The 16,643-nt window shown below is 32.7% G+C and overlaps 2 protein-coding genes across 5 annotated transcripts; one reads left to right on the top strand and one right to left on the bottom strand.

Annotated features, from left to right (window-relative positions):
* Positions 1–4,383: 4,383 nt before the first annotated feature.
* On the top strand, positions 4,384–7,275 carry LOC120629793 (nuclear speckle splicing regulatory protein 1). 2 transcript variants are annotated; one of them, XM_039898851.1, is made up of 5 exons: positions 4,384–4,579; positions 4,786–4,924; positions 5,467–5,664; positions 6,128–6,293; positions 6,637–7,275. In XM_039898851.1, the coding sequence occupies exons 1-5, from the start codon at positions 4,569–4,571 to the stop codon at positions 7,212–7,214; spliced, it is 1,092 nt and encodes a 363-aa protein (XP_039754785.1). In that variant the 5' UTR covers positions 4,384–4,568; the 3' UTR covers positions 7,215–7,275. The 2 variants fall into 2 exon arrangements, with proteins under 2 accessions (XP_039754785.1, XP_039754776.1); XM_039898842.1 differs by having other exon boundaries at positions 4,384–4,696; positions 6,637–7,274.
* Positions 7,276–7,690: 415 nt separating this feature from the next.
* LOC120629773 (negative elongation factor D) lies at positions 7,691–15,700 on the bottom strand. 3 transcript variants are annotated; one of them, XM_039898821.1, is made up of 13 exons: positions 15,519–15,700; positions 15,366–15,440; positions 15,056–15,281; positions 13,223–13,332; positions 12,576–12,683; positions 12,235–12,384; positions 12,009–12,139; positions 10,954–11,141; positions 10,280–10,520; positions 9,498–9,708; positions 8,752–8,892; positions 8,154–8,283; positions 7,691–7,747 (listed from the first exon to the last, which is right to left on the bottom strand). In XM_039898821.1, the coding sequence occupies exons 2-13, from the start codon at positions 15,420–15,422 to the stop codon at positions 7,716–7,718; spliced, it is 1,725 nt and encodes a 574-aa protein (XP_039754755.1). In that variant the 5' UTR covers positions 15,423–15,440; positions 15,519–15,700; the 3' UTR covers positions 7,691–7,715. The 3 variants fall into 3 exon arrangements, with proteins under 3 accessions (XP_039754755.1, XP_039754763.1, XP_039754746.1); XM_039898829.1 differs by having other exon boundaries at positions 15,564–15,700; XM_039898812.1 differs by having other exon boundaries at positions 15,366–15,700.
* Between the last annotated feature and the right edge of the window lie 943 nt (positions 15,701–16,643).

Here is a 16,643-nt window from a genome sequence, read left to right as displayed (position 1 = left end):
CCCCCGGGAAATGTCACAAATTAATTATTCTAATCTGTGCTCATGGTTTTGACAAATAAATTTTTCGTTTTCTGTTTTGTTTTAGTTGTCTAAGTTTTTTATTGTTTTTTTTATCTATAAATGTTCCTCGTCTGCGGCTGTTTGTTTATATTATTTATTCTGGATTTTTCAAAGTGGTTTAAAACCTACCTTTCGAGAAAATAAAATGAGTGCTAAAAAGTAAGTCTTCTATTATAAAATGTTTAAAAAAGTGACTACCTATTGATTTAGAAGCGTACCTAATGAATGAATGTTTTACAGTGAAAGTAAACAGAGACGTTAATCATCAAGATCCAATCCTGTTTACATATCAAATTATTGATCTTGTACTATTTTATTTAAAGTTGTGCTTGCCTTTTTCTATGGCCCATTAGTTGACAAATTTGTGTTTATTCAGATCAAGAAGTAATAAAATACAATTGCAAATGTTGGTAGATTTCATGCCAACCCACAACCACCTTGCCACTGGGGAATTCACAGGAACTCTTAGGAGCCAAAAGGGCAGACTCCCAGTGGCAAATCTTAGTCATTACTGAAGGAGCATGGGCCAGACGGGACGGTCAATCAGTGGAAACAGTTAAGTCAATTTTGCGGTAAAGTAAGCAAGTGCAAAAAATTTAAATTATTTATTAGTGTTGTTGGCATCAAACAAGTCTTGCATAATTTTTCCTTTATTTGCAGACGTGGCAGGACATTAAAAAAGCTGCAACAGCACGGGGACGCAGCACCACAGGCAACATATACATAGTATACATGTTGCTGCAAAGTCAACCAAGTGAAGAATTTATTTATTTTCCAGAGTAGGTATAGATGGAAGAATGCAGGATGCTCATTTATCACACAAAAATAAATTAAAAAGGATGAAAAGGTTAATTTAGAAATTTTATTAATTAAAATATGTATTTATAAATCTTTCACTTTTTTGTCGAGCAACTGTTAACAATCTTGTTTGATCGATATTTGATGTCTGATGTTGTTCTTCGCTCGTATTTACAAAATTTACTGTCATTTGCTCCATTAGAGTTCTGAAATATACAAATTATATTATGCTCAATACTGTTGACCCAAATTAGTAGGGCAAATTGTATGTGAAAATGCTGTGAAATTGTATGATTTATAAGGAACCATTATTATAAGATATAATTTTATAATATTACCAAACATTAATGTGCCCAATAATAATAAGTTATGGGAACTTAAATATTATTTAAAGTATATATTTACAATACACGCCTATAATGATGCATAATATTATAAAGTGTTATGCAGGCATATATAAGTGGAGATGCTTTTTCGGGACTGTAATGAAGCACCCAGTCAATCCCCAAGCTGCGAAATGTGTCTTTGAGGTACCTATTGGCCCTTTCCACACAGTTTCTTACTTGGCAGTGCCAGTTTGTGTACTTCTCTGCAGAACTATTTGGTGCAGCTTCTAGATCCGGAGTCATCATCCAAGGCTCTAGAGCATAGCCTGAGTCCCCAATAAAATTCTACTTTGTTATTTAAACATGTAAATTAATTCCTACTTGTTTTGCTTTTTCAGATTTTCTCCAAGATTTTAATAAAATGTTGAATAGAAATATATGCACAATCCTACATTGTAATTTGGACGTGATGATTAACCCATGCCCATGTTAAATAATTTATCAGACATTTTTTTTTGTATTTTCTTATATTTCATTACTAAATACAGTATCTACTGCCAAGTTTTTGTACTAATTCCTCAAATAAACAATTTTATTATAATGAGACATTGTTTTTTGTATATTCATATGAATAATTTACCAGACTAGTCGTATACAACATATGCAGCAGAATCCTAGGCATGTAATTTCTAGGTAATTATGAGGAGTATAATATAATGATATAGGTAGGTGTGTAACTTTTTTTGATTTGCATTGTTTCCCTTTTATACTAGTAAATGGCAACAATAAGTAAAGTTTTGAAAGTTTGCACATTTTATTTAAAACATACATAAGATGTAGTACTGTCCGATTCTACTTTCATACAGCTGTATCTTTTCATATTTTACTTTAGAGTTAATAAATATGAATTGGTCATGGACACACACCACAATCTTTAACTTACTTGATTGTTTAAGTTTTTGATAAATTCTTGATCTAAATAATTTGTCTTTACCAGTTGAACATCTATCGTGGATCTCCAGAGTCTGTTCCCGGGAATAATATCTACTTTGGCATTAGTCTAAAATGAAATGAAAAATAATTAAAGTACCTAGCATTGAATATCTTTGCTATGTACTTATACTGAAGTACTAAGTACTGACTAATAATTTTATTATTAAAGTAAGTATATCTATATTTGATGAGGGGATGTCTGCCATTGCCAGACGGGTGATCAGTCCTATGTAAGGACCATTCCACCCTATTCCCCATGTTTGAGACACAGGTTTTACTGGTGTCCCGGCAGGGTCCCCCCTGAAACCTACCAGTCTCTGTGGTGAACCTAACAATATCCCCTAAGGTGAGGTTTGCTAGGTCTTCTTCACTTATTCTATCCTTACCTTGTAGTTCCCATCTTACCAACACGTACAAGGGGCACTCGGCTATAAAGTGAAAACTAGTTATCACATCACTGCACTTTGAACAGGATGGGATTTATATTTACTAATGAGAATTATTAGGAAGTAAGTACCTATATATACTCACATACTGACAATAGCTCCAGTAATTTGGGTCAGTTATTTGCTGACTGTTGTTTGAGCAACAGCCATGGTCTTGACCTGTCCCCGCTGATAACTACCGTCCGCTAATAGGCTTAAAGATGTGAGAACCTAGACAAAAAGTGATTAGCCATGCTTTTTTTTAAACCTACGTTCATATATAGATGATGTCTTTGCACAAGGTGATTTTAGGTACTTAATAACAACTTACTTTTATGTGCACTGGTAGTCCATCGACAGCATTTAGTGGTTAGTGCCTCTTTAAGGTCCTCGCACGAGTACAGCACACAATTTTTACCCATCCGAAACAAGTGTTGGAACTCTGCATCGGGAAATTCGAACGGATTACTGGCGTCACGTATAGATCGCCGGTGTAATTTTCGTTCAGATTTCTCCATTTCACTTGAATAATAAGAGCCCCAGAAAGCACGAGACATGTTTTTTTCGACTTTAATTCGTTAACAGAATTTTAAACCCACGTCTAAGGACGGGGATAAAATTGTCTCTTTCAAATGTCAAAAAAGGATAGTCTTTCCCCTTTCATTTCTTCCCATGCTATGGGCGGGGGATATATATCCACGAGAAATGTCAAACGGGGATAAATTTATCCTCTCCCCTGTTGCCGTGCTCTGGCAAGGGGAAAAGATAATTATATCCCTTGATAGAGGATATAATCGGGGGATATAATTTATATCTCCTGCCCGTGCTAGCCCTGCTGAGGGGTTGCTACGGCGTCACCGGGGGAGTGGGGCAAGCGCGAAAGGTCGCCATTAGAAGAGGTCTCATATTCTGTGACCATTAGTCTTCAAAAAGTAATAGGCTTGTTTTGACATTTGTCATCGCGACGTAACTAGTTATGGAACCATACGACTCGGTACTCGATACTCACGATAAATCGATTCAAGTTTGTATCAGTACTTGATCGATATGATTATGTATTGTAAAGTGTTCGTTCGTTTTCGTTTTTTCTTTCGTTTCAAAGTATTCCTTTAACTTCACAACAAATTCGCGTGACTGGCTGTTGATTGTACGTCCACTTTTCAACATGTTGAAACAGAGTTCGTGCTATACAAACAAAAATCGAGTCAAATCACTATGTTTAAATCAATTTCTAAAATAGAAGAGCCAAAGTTAACCTAATAGTATAAAATATATATCAAAATAAAACGAACGCACAGTCAACTTTACAAGATGGGGAACGGAAAACTGCGCAGTGCGCGCGGGGACGCTCCAGTCATGTGCCGCTTGGTCAGATACATCAACTCAGATCTATTATTTAGAACCCAATGTCAATTCAAAATTTTATTTGCGGCTTTGAGAACCAAGCTCATTCTTTTCAGTAAAGATTACTACACAATATTTAATTTCGATTAGAATCGTATGGAGTTGGTGATATTCAGTAAAAAAATAGTTACAACACTAGTATTAAAAAATAAAAGACTGAGAACGTAACTGTTTTCGAAACGCTTCGCAACAATTATAAATTGCATGCTACTATGAAGTAAGCGCAAAAAGAATACTCGCAATATATTCTTTCAAAAAAATTACGAATTTTTAAAACACTGTATGTATATGATATTTTTTTTTTTTTTTTTTTCAATTTCGTTCCAATTTACATTCTATGGTCTTGCACAAATGTCAAAACGGGCCTATTACATTTTTACGACTGTAGTCTGTGTGAATGGTGTGTATTTCTTTCGGCTGTCCTGTGTATTCCTTATGGGAAAGAATAAACAAAAAAAAATATATAAATCTATGATTGACACGTCTATCACGGCGGACAATAAAAGTTTATCGCATACTTTTGTAAACCAGAAAGGAAAAACAAAAAATTGGTTTACTGAAAATGGATTTTAGGTACCATCAGAAAGTACTAATCTAGCTATCATAAACCCATTCTGTATTCTGAGCTCGCACGTTTTATTTTTGTGAGTATAGGATTTTACAAGTTTTTATTATGTCCAACCAAAATAAGTAAGTTAAGTTACTGTCTATTTAAAGTGCTTTTTATTTAATTTTCTCCTATGAAATTCATATTTATTCATTCTATTCATTAATTCTAGATATGGACTTATTTTACGTGATAAGTCAAAACTTACTTTCCAAGCTTCACACAATGTCTTTGGAAATGATTCAGAATCAGATGATGACACAGGGAAGAAACCGGTTCTTCTTCAACCAAGTGTGAATACAAATAGGCAGGTATGTCTGAAAACTCTTGATATGTTTCTAAGGTATGTCTTGATTCAACACAACTTATTAGCTATAATTTCACACATTATTTTAGGTCACTATTTTAAGCAAATTTAATACTAATCAAAAGGATGCTGAGTAATGTTTTGCAATTGTTATATAAAAAGAGGGTGATATTCTTATCAATATTTGTTCATTAGTAACTATTTCATAAAAATGAGATATGTCTCTTTCTTGATTCATGATTGATGTGGTTGTAAAATTTGCATTTCAAAATTTTCAATTAGATTTACAATTTGTGGCATTCAATATCACAAATAAGAATAAAACACTGGATAGAAGCAGGCTTTACTTTGCGGAAATCCATGATAATAGAATAAAACACCACAATTTTGGCATAGATTTAATTGAAAGGATGGTGAATAAAATAAGCTACTTTTCAAAAATAGGTTACTGTTTCCACATTATTGGTAAAAAAGCCGTAATAAATGCAGAGGAAGAATAGATGCAACAGCTTGTTTGTTAATTAAAAATAAATTATTTATTTGCAGTCAAAAATCTCACAAGAAAAAGCAATTATAGATGATCCAACAGTCTATCAATATGATGAAATCTATGATTCCATGGCCAAAGAAAAAGAAAGCAAAAAAGAAAAGAAGAAAGATGAAAAGAAACCAAAGTACATTGATAACTTGATGAAATCTGCAAATAAAAGGAAATTAGAAAACGAGCGTAGAGTTGAACGTCAGGTAATTGATTTTAACAGTCTCTTATAACATGTCATTGAAATCCTAGCAGACTCGTGTCTACATCTATAAGTACACCTATCAAAGCTATGCTTTCAAAGAGCAATGTATTCAGAGAGATTTGTAATTCATAATCATGTAACAAACTATAAATAGTTATGGGCCTGTGTATTAATATTTTATGCAAATTGGCCCATCAGCAGGCCTTTTCAGGAAAATATTTAAGAACAAACAACCACAATCTTGACTAGACAAGGTTTTCAGACATTGTGATATTTTACATGTCATTTAGTCGTCCCTTGAATATTTAAAGCCCAGAAATATTTAATTTTTTTTTTAATTTAAATTTGTATGACAACTTCGAAGAGGTATTTTATCCATCACTGAAAAAAATATTTTAGTGTGCATTGCAAATTTTAATTAACATTGTTTTACCTAGATTATTAACACTACAAGATATTTTTAGGTACAAAAAGAAAGAGAAAAGGAAGGTGATGAGTTTGCAGATAAAGAAGTATTTGTTACATCAGCTTACAAGAAAAAATTAGAAGAGATTCGCATAGAAGAAGAAAAAGAAAAACGTGAAGAATATTTAGAAAGTATAGGAGATGTAACTAAGCAGAGAGATTTAGGTATTTATTTTAGTAATATGTGCTATACAGCTTTTTGTACTATAAGTTGACTTAACTGAAGTGGCCTCCTCTTATGTATTAAATTCTTTATTTGATAGGTCAAACAAAGACACATGAACTTTCGAGAGAATAATTGTTTAACTGTGCTTTCAATTTTTTTATTTAAAATTGTTACTTTTCATTGTTTTAATGTTTTTTTTCAACATTTAACTCAAACACATGCAAACATATATTTACAATAAGTATTTAATACTTAACTATTGTGTTATGTTTGGGCTGCCACACCTTTATTTTAGAGTAAGTTCATTTAAATTAACAAGATTTATCAATTTAAATTTTGTAGGTGGATTTTATCGACACCTATATGAACAGAAGCTAGGATCAGATAAGACTCCTAAAAGCGAACAAACAACAAAGGATGGTACTCCTGAAAATGAAGAAGAGACTAATGATAGTGAATTTAAGCCTGATGATGTTTCTGCGAACTTAAAACAAAGTAAACAACGAAATTACAGAAAGCGGAAATTTTCAAGTGATACAAAGTTGTCTGAAGGTGAAATTGAAGATTCTGAAAATGAAATTAATTTCTCTAATCTGGATGACATCAAAAGTTTTAAAAAATCGAAACTTTTAAAAGAAAACGTTGATGCAGATTCTGACTTTTCCATTGATGAATCGAGCGATGAAGATACAAACGAGAAAAAGAAAGATGCTGTTAGTGATAATAGAGCTGAAACATCTAATGAAAATGAAACAAATGAAACCAATGTCATTAAGAAGACAGAAGATGTTCCAACAGTGGAGAAGGAATTAGAACAGCCAAAAATTAAAGTTGATATATGGAAGAAAAGGACTGTAGCAGAGGTATTTGAAGAAGCCCTAAAAAGATACTATGAAAGAAAGGCTTCTCGCGGAATTTAATATTAACATACTAAATAAAATTAAAAAGGGACTTTCCATAAAAAAATATTTGCTTTAATAAAGTATTTGCTAGTATTTAATTGTATATTCATTTTTTGTTCACTGTATATTCGCTGGTGTCTGCTAATATTTATCTATATGTAATTCTGCGCATTGAAGATATGATATGATTTTTTTTCCATTTTTTATCTTGGTCGCGCTACACACCGAAAGTACTGCATTAATTCATATTAATAAATTAATTTAATAATTCTATTAAATGGGGTTATAATTTGGTGAGTGAGTTTTAAATAACACACTTCATTGCTAATCTGTTGTTACGCGTCATCACAAGGGAACGCTTAATCACTTTGCACATCTTGTCGGTTTTACTAGACGGTGGTAATCACACGACTAACGAAATATAAATAAACGAAATACGTAATTCATTAAGTTCGAATCCGAATCAAAAGTAGGTAATTCAAATAAAAATTTTATAAAAATAAAATATTTATTTAGAGCTTATACCACTACATAATGTGCTTTGCAGTGAACTGAAACAAAGAGATTTTGAAATTAGTATAATGTAAAATTCCTCTAGTACAAGATTTTTTTTTAAGTCAAGTTCTTTCATTCCAGACCAAAATTCATCAATTATATTTCCTTAGAGCCATATTGAAAAAATGATTGATTTTTGTTTGGGAGAATTAAGCTCTGATCGAACTGCGATCGAAAGATCTGCGGGACGCGATTAAGAGCAATTCGCTCGCTTTACTTTGATAACTTTCGTGACTTTCGGCGAGTTTTTCGGTCCGCAATGGAGAAATGTCTCTTAATTTCGAAAACGAAGTTTAACCGTTGTTAGCATAAGAAGACTCACAACATTCAGGATAACTAGTAGGTATGTATTAGTTTTTACAAATAGTTAACCCGCAGAATAAAAATTACTCTATTTATTACCTATAAATTCAGAAACAGGATCATTTTCGCCTTCCGCCCTCATTGTTCCTGTGATTTCTTCATTTTCTACCATTGGTAATACTAGTTGAACAAACTCTTGAGTGTATGGTGGAGCTATTGCATCTAACACCTGTTAAAAACAAATATTTATTATATAATACTCCTTTTTGTGTGGACCACATTTTAAACATGGGCTCTGCTTCTATTATTCTTAAGGTACATGACAGTCTGAATCACAGCACATTACACTATTTAAAAACTTGCAATTGATTTCAAATTATACAGTGAGCTTGAAAAGTATTTTACAAATAGAAAGAGACGTAGTTTTTATACAATTTTAACATAGCTAAGAATCGATTTTGATGAGACTTTCACAGGTCGGTATAAAAGATTACCTAATCTAGTCGAAAACAGTCTCCGTAGAGCATGTGAGGGTTAATAATAAATATTTCATGAGGTGCATAGCCATAAGAACAAAGTCAGTACATACCTAACTTTGGTGTATCATTAACACGTCTTTACAGAGCAGACGACGAGAGCAATGAAGTGAAAATATAATAACTGTAACTAAATACTTTAGTAATATTAATATGCATACCTCGGTAATAAAATATCTGATAAGTGAAATATCTGTGTCGCCTCTAGTTACGCACTGCTTAATGTATTGCAAAACGGGCATCACACAACCGCGACTCAGTAAATTAACCATTCGGTCGAGCAACATTTTCTTCAGTTCCAACTAAAACAAAAAAGTTCATGTTTTACTAAAGTTTAGGCAATACAACAATACAACGGAGAGTTCTGCAGTGTTTTTTCAAACTTCTAACATTTGCAAGGGGCTATCAGTTGCAGCGTGAGAATACACTCAATAACTGTTCTAACGTTATGCCTCGTTTATTAAGGCCCCCGCACACAATAAATATTATTGATGATATTTAGATTATAGGTAATAATATTAATGTGGTGCTTTGAAAGCGTCGGGAATATCAATTACAAATAATTAATATTATTTTTCTTAAGATCCTGACAAGGCGACTTCGCAACGATAAAAAAAGCCACCCGACTTTAACTTCTATGGAATTTAACTATACCTTAGCCTTTGGTCACAGATAGTATAAAAATTCTTACACACCCCATCAACTCTTCTTGAATTATTATAGCTTTTAAATTTTTTTGAGCTGTATAGTTGTTTAGAATTTTTGTGAAAGAAATGCATTAGCGAGCGCGTAGTTTTGCTCCATTATTGACAGGATATACAGCTTATAGAGCTTTGAATTTTTTATTTTTCCGAAATATTGCTATGATCTTCAGTAAATAAACTCCAAAAATAAAATTCAATATTACCTGTACTAGTATTTCCAATTCATCTTGTGGCGATTCAAATAACTGTACCAGCAATTTCAGTAATCTGTGATGTAACAATGGATGACAGGAGGCAACTTCGTCAAGTAGAGCCAAATGCACGGGACAGTGTTCAGTGCATAACTTGAAATACGACTTTTCAGTAACTACACATTCTACCCATACCAGGACACCCATCCCGACTACTGGAAATCTAGAAATAAATTAGTATTTAAGGCTGGAGTTGGCACAATTTTTTCAGTATGGTATACAAAAACAAATAACTCATCATCAGTATCTTCACATCAACCAATTCTGCACATAGGTCTTTTGTAGGGAGTTCCAAATACTACCATTTCATGACGTCAGCACCTTAGGACTCCAAAGTCCGCCCCACCCATTGCAATTTCGGCTTCGCAACTCGTTAAACTATATTCTGAAACTGATTCTTATATGCAAAAATAAATTCCTCAAACTTTTTTCTTCAAGGTTATTACGAACACTTATGAATAGTTCGTATGTAATTTTCAAGTACGGTTTCTCAAAGATCGTGGATTATTAAATTTGGGCCCTGTTGACATGGGCATCAATTATTCTATTTTTATTGCATTCGCGTGCGTTTCTGGGTACAAACCTACAGTGAGTAAAATAGATGTACACAAATATAACTTGAACACACAAACGAACAGGAAATACGAAATGGAAATGTAGTCCTTTATTTAAGTTTAGCATGACTTGTCCATTAGAATGTTTTTGCCAAACTTCATCCACTTTAGAATACGAACCTTATGCAATGATATAAAGACGGAAGCTCGGCGATCAGTTCACTAGAGCTGGCAGAGCTGCTGCAAACAGCGTGTATCTTCTCAATGGCCTGGACCGTCGCCTTCAATTCGTCTTTTACCGGCCTGCCTGGAGCGACACCTTCGCAAACACTCGCAGCGTACGCCAATAAATACATGTATTTCGATTTATGTTCCGGATTAAGTTTGCTACCCAATTTAAATAGCGAGTCTACGAGAAGCTCTGCGAAAAAATGTGTAACATTTATAGAATATTATTTTGCCATTGATTTGTATCTAAATTAAAAAACTGTTTTCTTTTTCTTGTTTTCTTAAGATAATGTTGGTAAGTGATTAAATTGATATTCTATTTTTACGGTTAAGACGTGGGATAAGTTACTAAACATTAATGGCTTTAAAAATAAACGTATAACTTCGGAATCGTTATGCAATGTTTTTTAACGCTGTCATTCGAAACTGCTGACAAAACATTTATTTATTTATTTATACTCTTTATTTGCACACAAATAAAAATACAGAAGAAGAATAAAAGAAAACACAGACAGAAGAAGTATACAAAAGGCGGCCTTATCGCTTTGTAGCGATTCAACAAACAAAAAATTCCGCCGTTATGCCACGTTAATTTGTAAGGCTGGCCATATGTATTCAATGTTTACCTAAAAAGTGCGGTATTCTCAGCAAGTGGACCGGGGGTGGTTCAGATTGTGTGTACGCTCGAAACAGTACTGATATGTCTGCCGGGTTAAGGGCACCACGAGACAACATGGCCGCTAATGCGGTGCGCGCGCCTCTCCAGCATTCACCTGGCGTTAGAGCCAGTGTTATTGGTGTGACATCATGAGCACTACAAAGTAAACAATTTAATCTTACCAGCTGTCTTTTCTGTAACAGTTACTAGTGTATTGTACTATTCCATAGTATGTTAAATTGATAAGTATATTATTATTGAAATATTGCAGAACTATAGAAATTATAATACCAAGACAATACAAAGGTCCTTAAGACTAAGTATAAAAACGATGGCTCCCAGCGTAACACTGCGCGAACGTGCACGCGCTTCGTGTACATTATTGTGTTTCACAAGTTTTTCTGTATTGTTTAAATTTGAGCGCTCAGAAAGTGACGCGTACACAACAATTCTAGTGTCTTGATATTAAGATTTCTATGCTTTCTACCCTATAAATTCTGTTCATTAAAGTCAAAATCAGTCAAATATTTATCTATTCAAATAGGCACATAGATGGCACTTTGGATGCGAACATTACATATAAAATATGTACATAGAAGTGGGTGGTGGCGATAACTTCATTCGTAAACTTAAAACTAAAGCTACGAAGGTTCCAACCGCGCTCTTTACTAAGAAGAGCCACAAAAAATTAGCCGGTTTTCCTTTTGTGATCAGCATCTCAGATTGTCCTTCAAAATAGTTTAAGCAGCGCCCTGGTTTTGCAATAATTCACACACAAGCTTTTTAATCGTTATCGTAGTTCTATACTGTGAATAAGAATATCTATGAATCTACGAAGATCGTTGTCTGATCGTCACAAAATTGAAATGGGACCTAAAATAAATTCAGACAATAAAATTGACAATATAATTTAAGATAAAGAAATCATCGAAATCGGTTCAGTTCATTGTAATTTTTGGTTTGGATTTATAATCTTTTTATTTAACTTATAATAAAATAGAAGTGCAAAAAATTCAGCTTTACCTTTGTTGTGCACAACGCGTTATTTCCTGACTCAGTCTTTTCATAATTGCACCACCTCTTGGCTCTTGAGACAGTATGTGAACAATCACTTGGCTATACACATATGTATGTGCGCCATGACAAACCATTTTCTGTTAGAATATTAAACATAATATTTAGGTAAATTAAAATATGTTCATTCTCTGATTTTACAACATATATAAAAAAAAAATATATAAAATCTTACAGCACATTCTGTAACACTATTTTGCCAATCATCTGAACTTTGTAGAAATCCAACTATAGCTGATTTCAAAACTCTAGAAAACACCTCAATTTGTTGAGCTGCAGTGGATATACTTGTTATTTCACCTTGGAACCCGGCATCTGATATTAACTGCAAAAATAAATTAAGGTTGGAATTGCTTTCTAATTGAAGCAAATTACTGCTAATTAAAAAAAAATGGAGTGGAGGAATTCGGGTCATAACCCCAGAAGGATTTCTTTTGTTGATACCATAAATTTTGTAATAATGTCTGATATAACATTTTTGGTGCTTTTGGCTTTGTAATTATTTTAATTTCTTACCTTTATGGTAAAGTTCAGCATAAGGCAATCAGGGTATTCTTCAGCTAATCTGTAAATCAATGACCTCCATGTAGGGTGCTCAATCATATCTGTGAGCCAAGCTGGTGTCTAAAACATTTTTTTATCCTTATTAAAATGTTGAAAAAGATAACTTATATTAAATATTTTATTTTCAAGTTAATTGGCTAGTTAAAAGGTAAGTTTAAGTAAGGCTTTAAGTTCCAATTAAATACGGTCCAATGTTGGATTTAATATGTTGATTTTTAATGTTTGGAAGACTATAAGTCTCATAATTTTCAAAGCATCACTTTCTAATTTAGTAGGTCAGTTCTTTTGAAAGAGTTCTGAAGTAGTTAGCATATTGTATGAAGGGCTTATGTTATTTAAGTTAGAGCATTTTTTTTAAAACAACAACATCACAAAAAGAAAAAACAAACTACAAAAAGTGTAAAATAGGGAAATAGAGAAGTTTGTGTTGCAAATAATACATATTTGAAATAGTAAAGTAAAACATTAAATGTGTTTTAGAAAATTAACTATTTAGACTTAAAATAGGATTTGAAAGATTATAAACGAAAATGTCGCTAATCAGATAACATTCGCATCACTGGCTATTGCTACTATAAAATACATCCAAATATACTTACTTCACCTTCTTCGGTAAATATTGTATCTGCCTTTTTAGGATCAAATGTTTTAAAAATCATGTCCTTTAAATGTCTTTCAACCATGTCTTGGACCTCTGTGACTTTAACTCCTTTTGAAATATGAAACAGAATTTTTGAATTAGATTTTTAAAGTGAATTGAGTGGTACTGGTATAGCATTTGAATCATGAACAACTTTATTATACCAGGATGTGATTGAAATCCTCATAGTTTTAGTTTTAAGTTTATGAATGTAGCTATCGCCTTTATCTCATTAATTTGTACATATTTCTTATGTAATGTTTGTTACAAAAGTGCCATCTATGGGACCTATTTGAATAAAAAAATATTTGACTTCGACTTTTATGAGAGTGCTTTATATACATGTATGAAGTGTGGGCGACTAGACTCAGAGAATTCCTAGATTACATCTAACACAACTATGAATTACAAGCTTCATCACAGCTTCCAGATATAGAGTGGCACAATTCTCTGCCTACAAGGGCTTTGACCCCAGACCTTCCAATTGGTCATTAAACATGTTGAATGCTTGACTGAAAGGACCATGGATCTGAGTCTTATGATGGATTTTTTCTCATTTTGCAGCAGGATATGCTAGCAAATGAATTTACTCCACATGAATTTTTATTTAATTCATACTAATTATTTTTATATATTATATAAAATTTTAATGTTTTTGGGTGAAGCCTGAAAAATAACTGATTGTTATTGTTGTTTATTATTATTATTTTCCCACAGCAGACCTGTATATACAATTAGACCCCAAATTTAAAAATTTCTTTAGCCGATGTAAAATATTATCATATTTCCAAAACTTGAACTTTTTTAAGGTAATCTATTGTAAATATTATTCAATGAGACTGATGTGGAAACTGAGAATGTATGCAGTGAATGAAAAGCCAAGCCAATACTTGTGTAAGAATGATATTGTTATTGATTTAACATTGAAAATAAAATAAAAAAACTTCAAAGTTGTGTATTTTTTAATCACCTGCTTTAGCAAAAACATTGTGGGCAAACTAGCATGACTTAGTGTTCTCCAAAATTTAATAAAGAGTAAAAGCCATGTAAAACCTACCAAACCGTACTTGGCCAGGTTGGAGGACTATGGCCTAAATCATTCTCATCCTCAGATGAGACCTATGCCCTGTAGAGGGCTAGTAATGGGTTGATAATGTTGATGTTAATCATATTTGGTGTGGTTTGTTCTCTCTTTATAGGTTCTGATTTTTTTGAAAGCTTAAAAGTTATACTTGTATACAAAAGTAAAAAAATAAATAAATATGAACTTCTCAAGCTTATCGTACGAGGTAAAGTGGCAGGCAGAAGGCCTGGCCGAAGAAGAATATCATGGCTCAAAAACCTACGACAATGGTTTGGAAAGAGCACCAAATCATTATTTAGAGCAGCAGTGTCCAAGGTAGAGATAGCCCTAATGATTGCCAACCTTTATAAGGAGACGGCACCCTAAGAAGAAGATACATAAGTACCATCAAAAGTTCTAATCATTCATATTGGAGAAGCAATTAAAAGTTATATCATATACTTAGGAAGTACTAATCAAACTTTCCTTTTGGACATAATATGTACATTCCCTACTTACCAACCTTTTAACTAAAACTTCCTTTAAAGCCTTTACGTACAGGGAGTTTATTGAGAACATTACAAAGATACATACATTTTTCCAATAGTAAACACTCAAAATGTCTAATTCTATTGAATTTGGTAACTTTTAACCATTCCAAATACATAATTATTAAATAAATGTTAATTTGATCAGTCAAATATTGGTTTGTAAATAATTAGAATTTACCTGCAAGAATAAGCCACTCAGCCAATAAATTTGCCATTTGAGCGACAGCATTGTAATTAATAGACAGCTGTTCAATAACTTGCTCTGGATTTCCTCCAGCTTGAAAGTATCTTTTGAGCTGTCCAAATATACCTGGCTCCATTATATAGTCTGGAGTTTTAAACTTTTCCAAGCACTCCTGCAGAACTTCTTCAGGATTATCAATGACATCTTCTGCACCTTCATCCTGTTAAAAAAATCCGAAATTCATAATTTTATTCAATAATAACATTAAGTACTTGGCAATGGCTATTTTGAAATTCAAACTTACTTCATACTGGTGATTTGTTCCTTCCCAAACTCGCTCTTCTTCATATTGGCTAGGCATAGTTATCTAGGTTTTTGCCTGTTTAGAACCAAGTTACTTTTTAGTAATTATCTGTTTTTATCTACAGTAAGTTCCTAATAATTAGAATTTATTTACATGATCTCATTCTCGAATTGAGCTTGTTCTTTGTATCCTACTTACTATAGCAAAACAGGAATTTTAGGAATACGAATTTACGCCATTGACAGATTATATTGTTATTTTTGTTTACGAACATTTACAAAATACTAAATACAGGTATAAAGGTTTACGATTAAATCTGATGATACATTACAAACAACCAGTACCACAGACCAGTAAATAAATTATAAACATTTTGACAACAGTATTCAAAGACATTTTTTTTTCTTCTCGTTGGGAAACGGCATAGGTATATCACCGTTCAGCCAATCAATCAAAAAGAACAAAGTAATAACAGACTAGTTAGGTCCTGATCTGGTGATCTGAGCATTAAAGTCCATTCACAGTTATTTTACCCTTAGCTGTAAGGTTGGAGTAATTTATATATTTATTGCTTGTTGATTAACTAGAACGGACTAAGCCCAATTATGCTTATTAATTAATTATTGCAACAAGATATTAAATAAAATAGAATAAATTGAAATACTTGACTACTTAAATTTATATACAAATAAATGTGACTGGACTGTATAATGGACTATCTGTGGACTAAAATTTCTTTTTTTAATGAAATATCTTAACGACTCTAGATTTTAGCTTTATAGAGTGTCTGCAAAGTAAATTTTTGTACAAATTTTACAGTATTATATAAGTGTAGAAGTATATATTATAAAGGAATATATGTGTAGTATCTAATCCATATAAAAAAGAGCATGAAAAAAATAAATAGGAATAGGTGGTAAAGGAAGTTATAGAGTACACTCTATCTGGCACCCTTATTGCTACATAGCGATCTCTTCCAGGCAACCAAGGGCGTAAAGCCTGGGAGTAGAGATCGCTAGCTTTATTACATAAGACAATTTTACGTATATAAATCTTGCTCTTTACGTACAGCACGTGCCTTGGTCACATATTTTAGGAGATATTGAAAGAATTACATTACCGGTTGTACAACCGGTAATGTAATTCTTTACATTACCGGTTGTACAACCGGTAATGTACGGATGGGAGTTAGGTAGGTTCGTGCTCGTGTGGCCAACATAGCATTGCGTTAATACCATTAATAAAACCACGACGAACAGCTATTACCTATAAGTTCCT

This window comes from Pararge aegeria, chromosome 2, assembly GCF_905163445.1.
Source record: "Pararge aegeria chromosome 2, ilParAegt1.1, whole genome shotgun sequence".
Lineage (NCBI taxonomy): Eukaryota > Metazoa > Arthropoda > Insecta > Lepidoptera > Nymphalidae > Pararge > Pararge aegeria.
Note: the sequence above shows the minus strand (reverse complement) of the source record. Positions and strands in the feature narration are given on the sequence as shown.

Coding starts and splice junctions, on each gene's coding strand:
- LOC120629793 (XM_039898842.1), top strand. Junction 4,925..5,466: donor GTGTGAATACAAATAGGCAG/GTATGTCTGAAA, acceptor ATTTATTTGCAG/TCAAAAATCTCACAAGAAAA. Junction 5,665..6,127: donor AGCGTAGAGTTGAACGTCAG/GTAATTGATTTT, acceptor AGATATTTTTAG/GTACAAAAAGAAAGAGAAAA.
- LOC120629773 (XM_039898812.1), bottom strand. CDS start 15,422: ATGCCTAGCCAATATGAAGAAGAGCGAGTTTGGGAAGGAACAAATCAC. Junction 12,385..12,575: donor TGCTGAACTTTACCATAAAG/GTAAGAAATTAA, acceptor TTATTTTTGCAG/TTAATATCAGATGCCGGGTT. Junction 12,140..12,234: donor ATAGTGTTACAGAATGTGCT/GTAAGATTTTAT, acceptor ATATTCTAACAG/AAAATGGTTTGTCATGGCGC.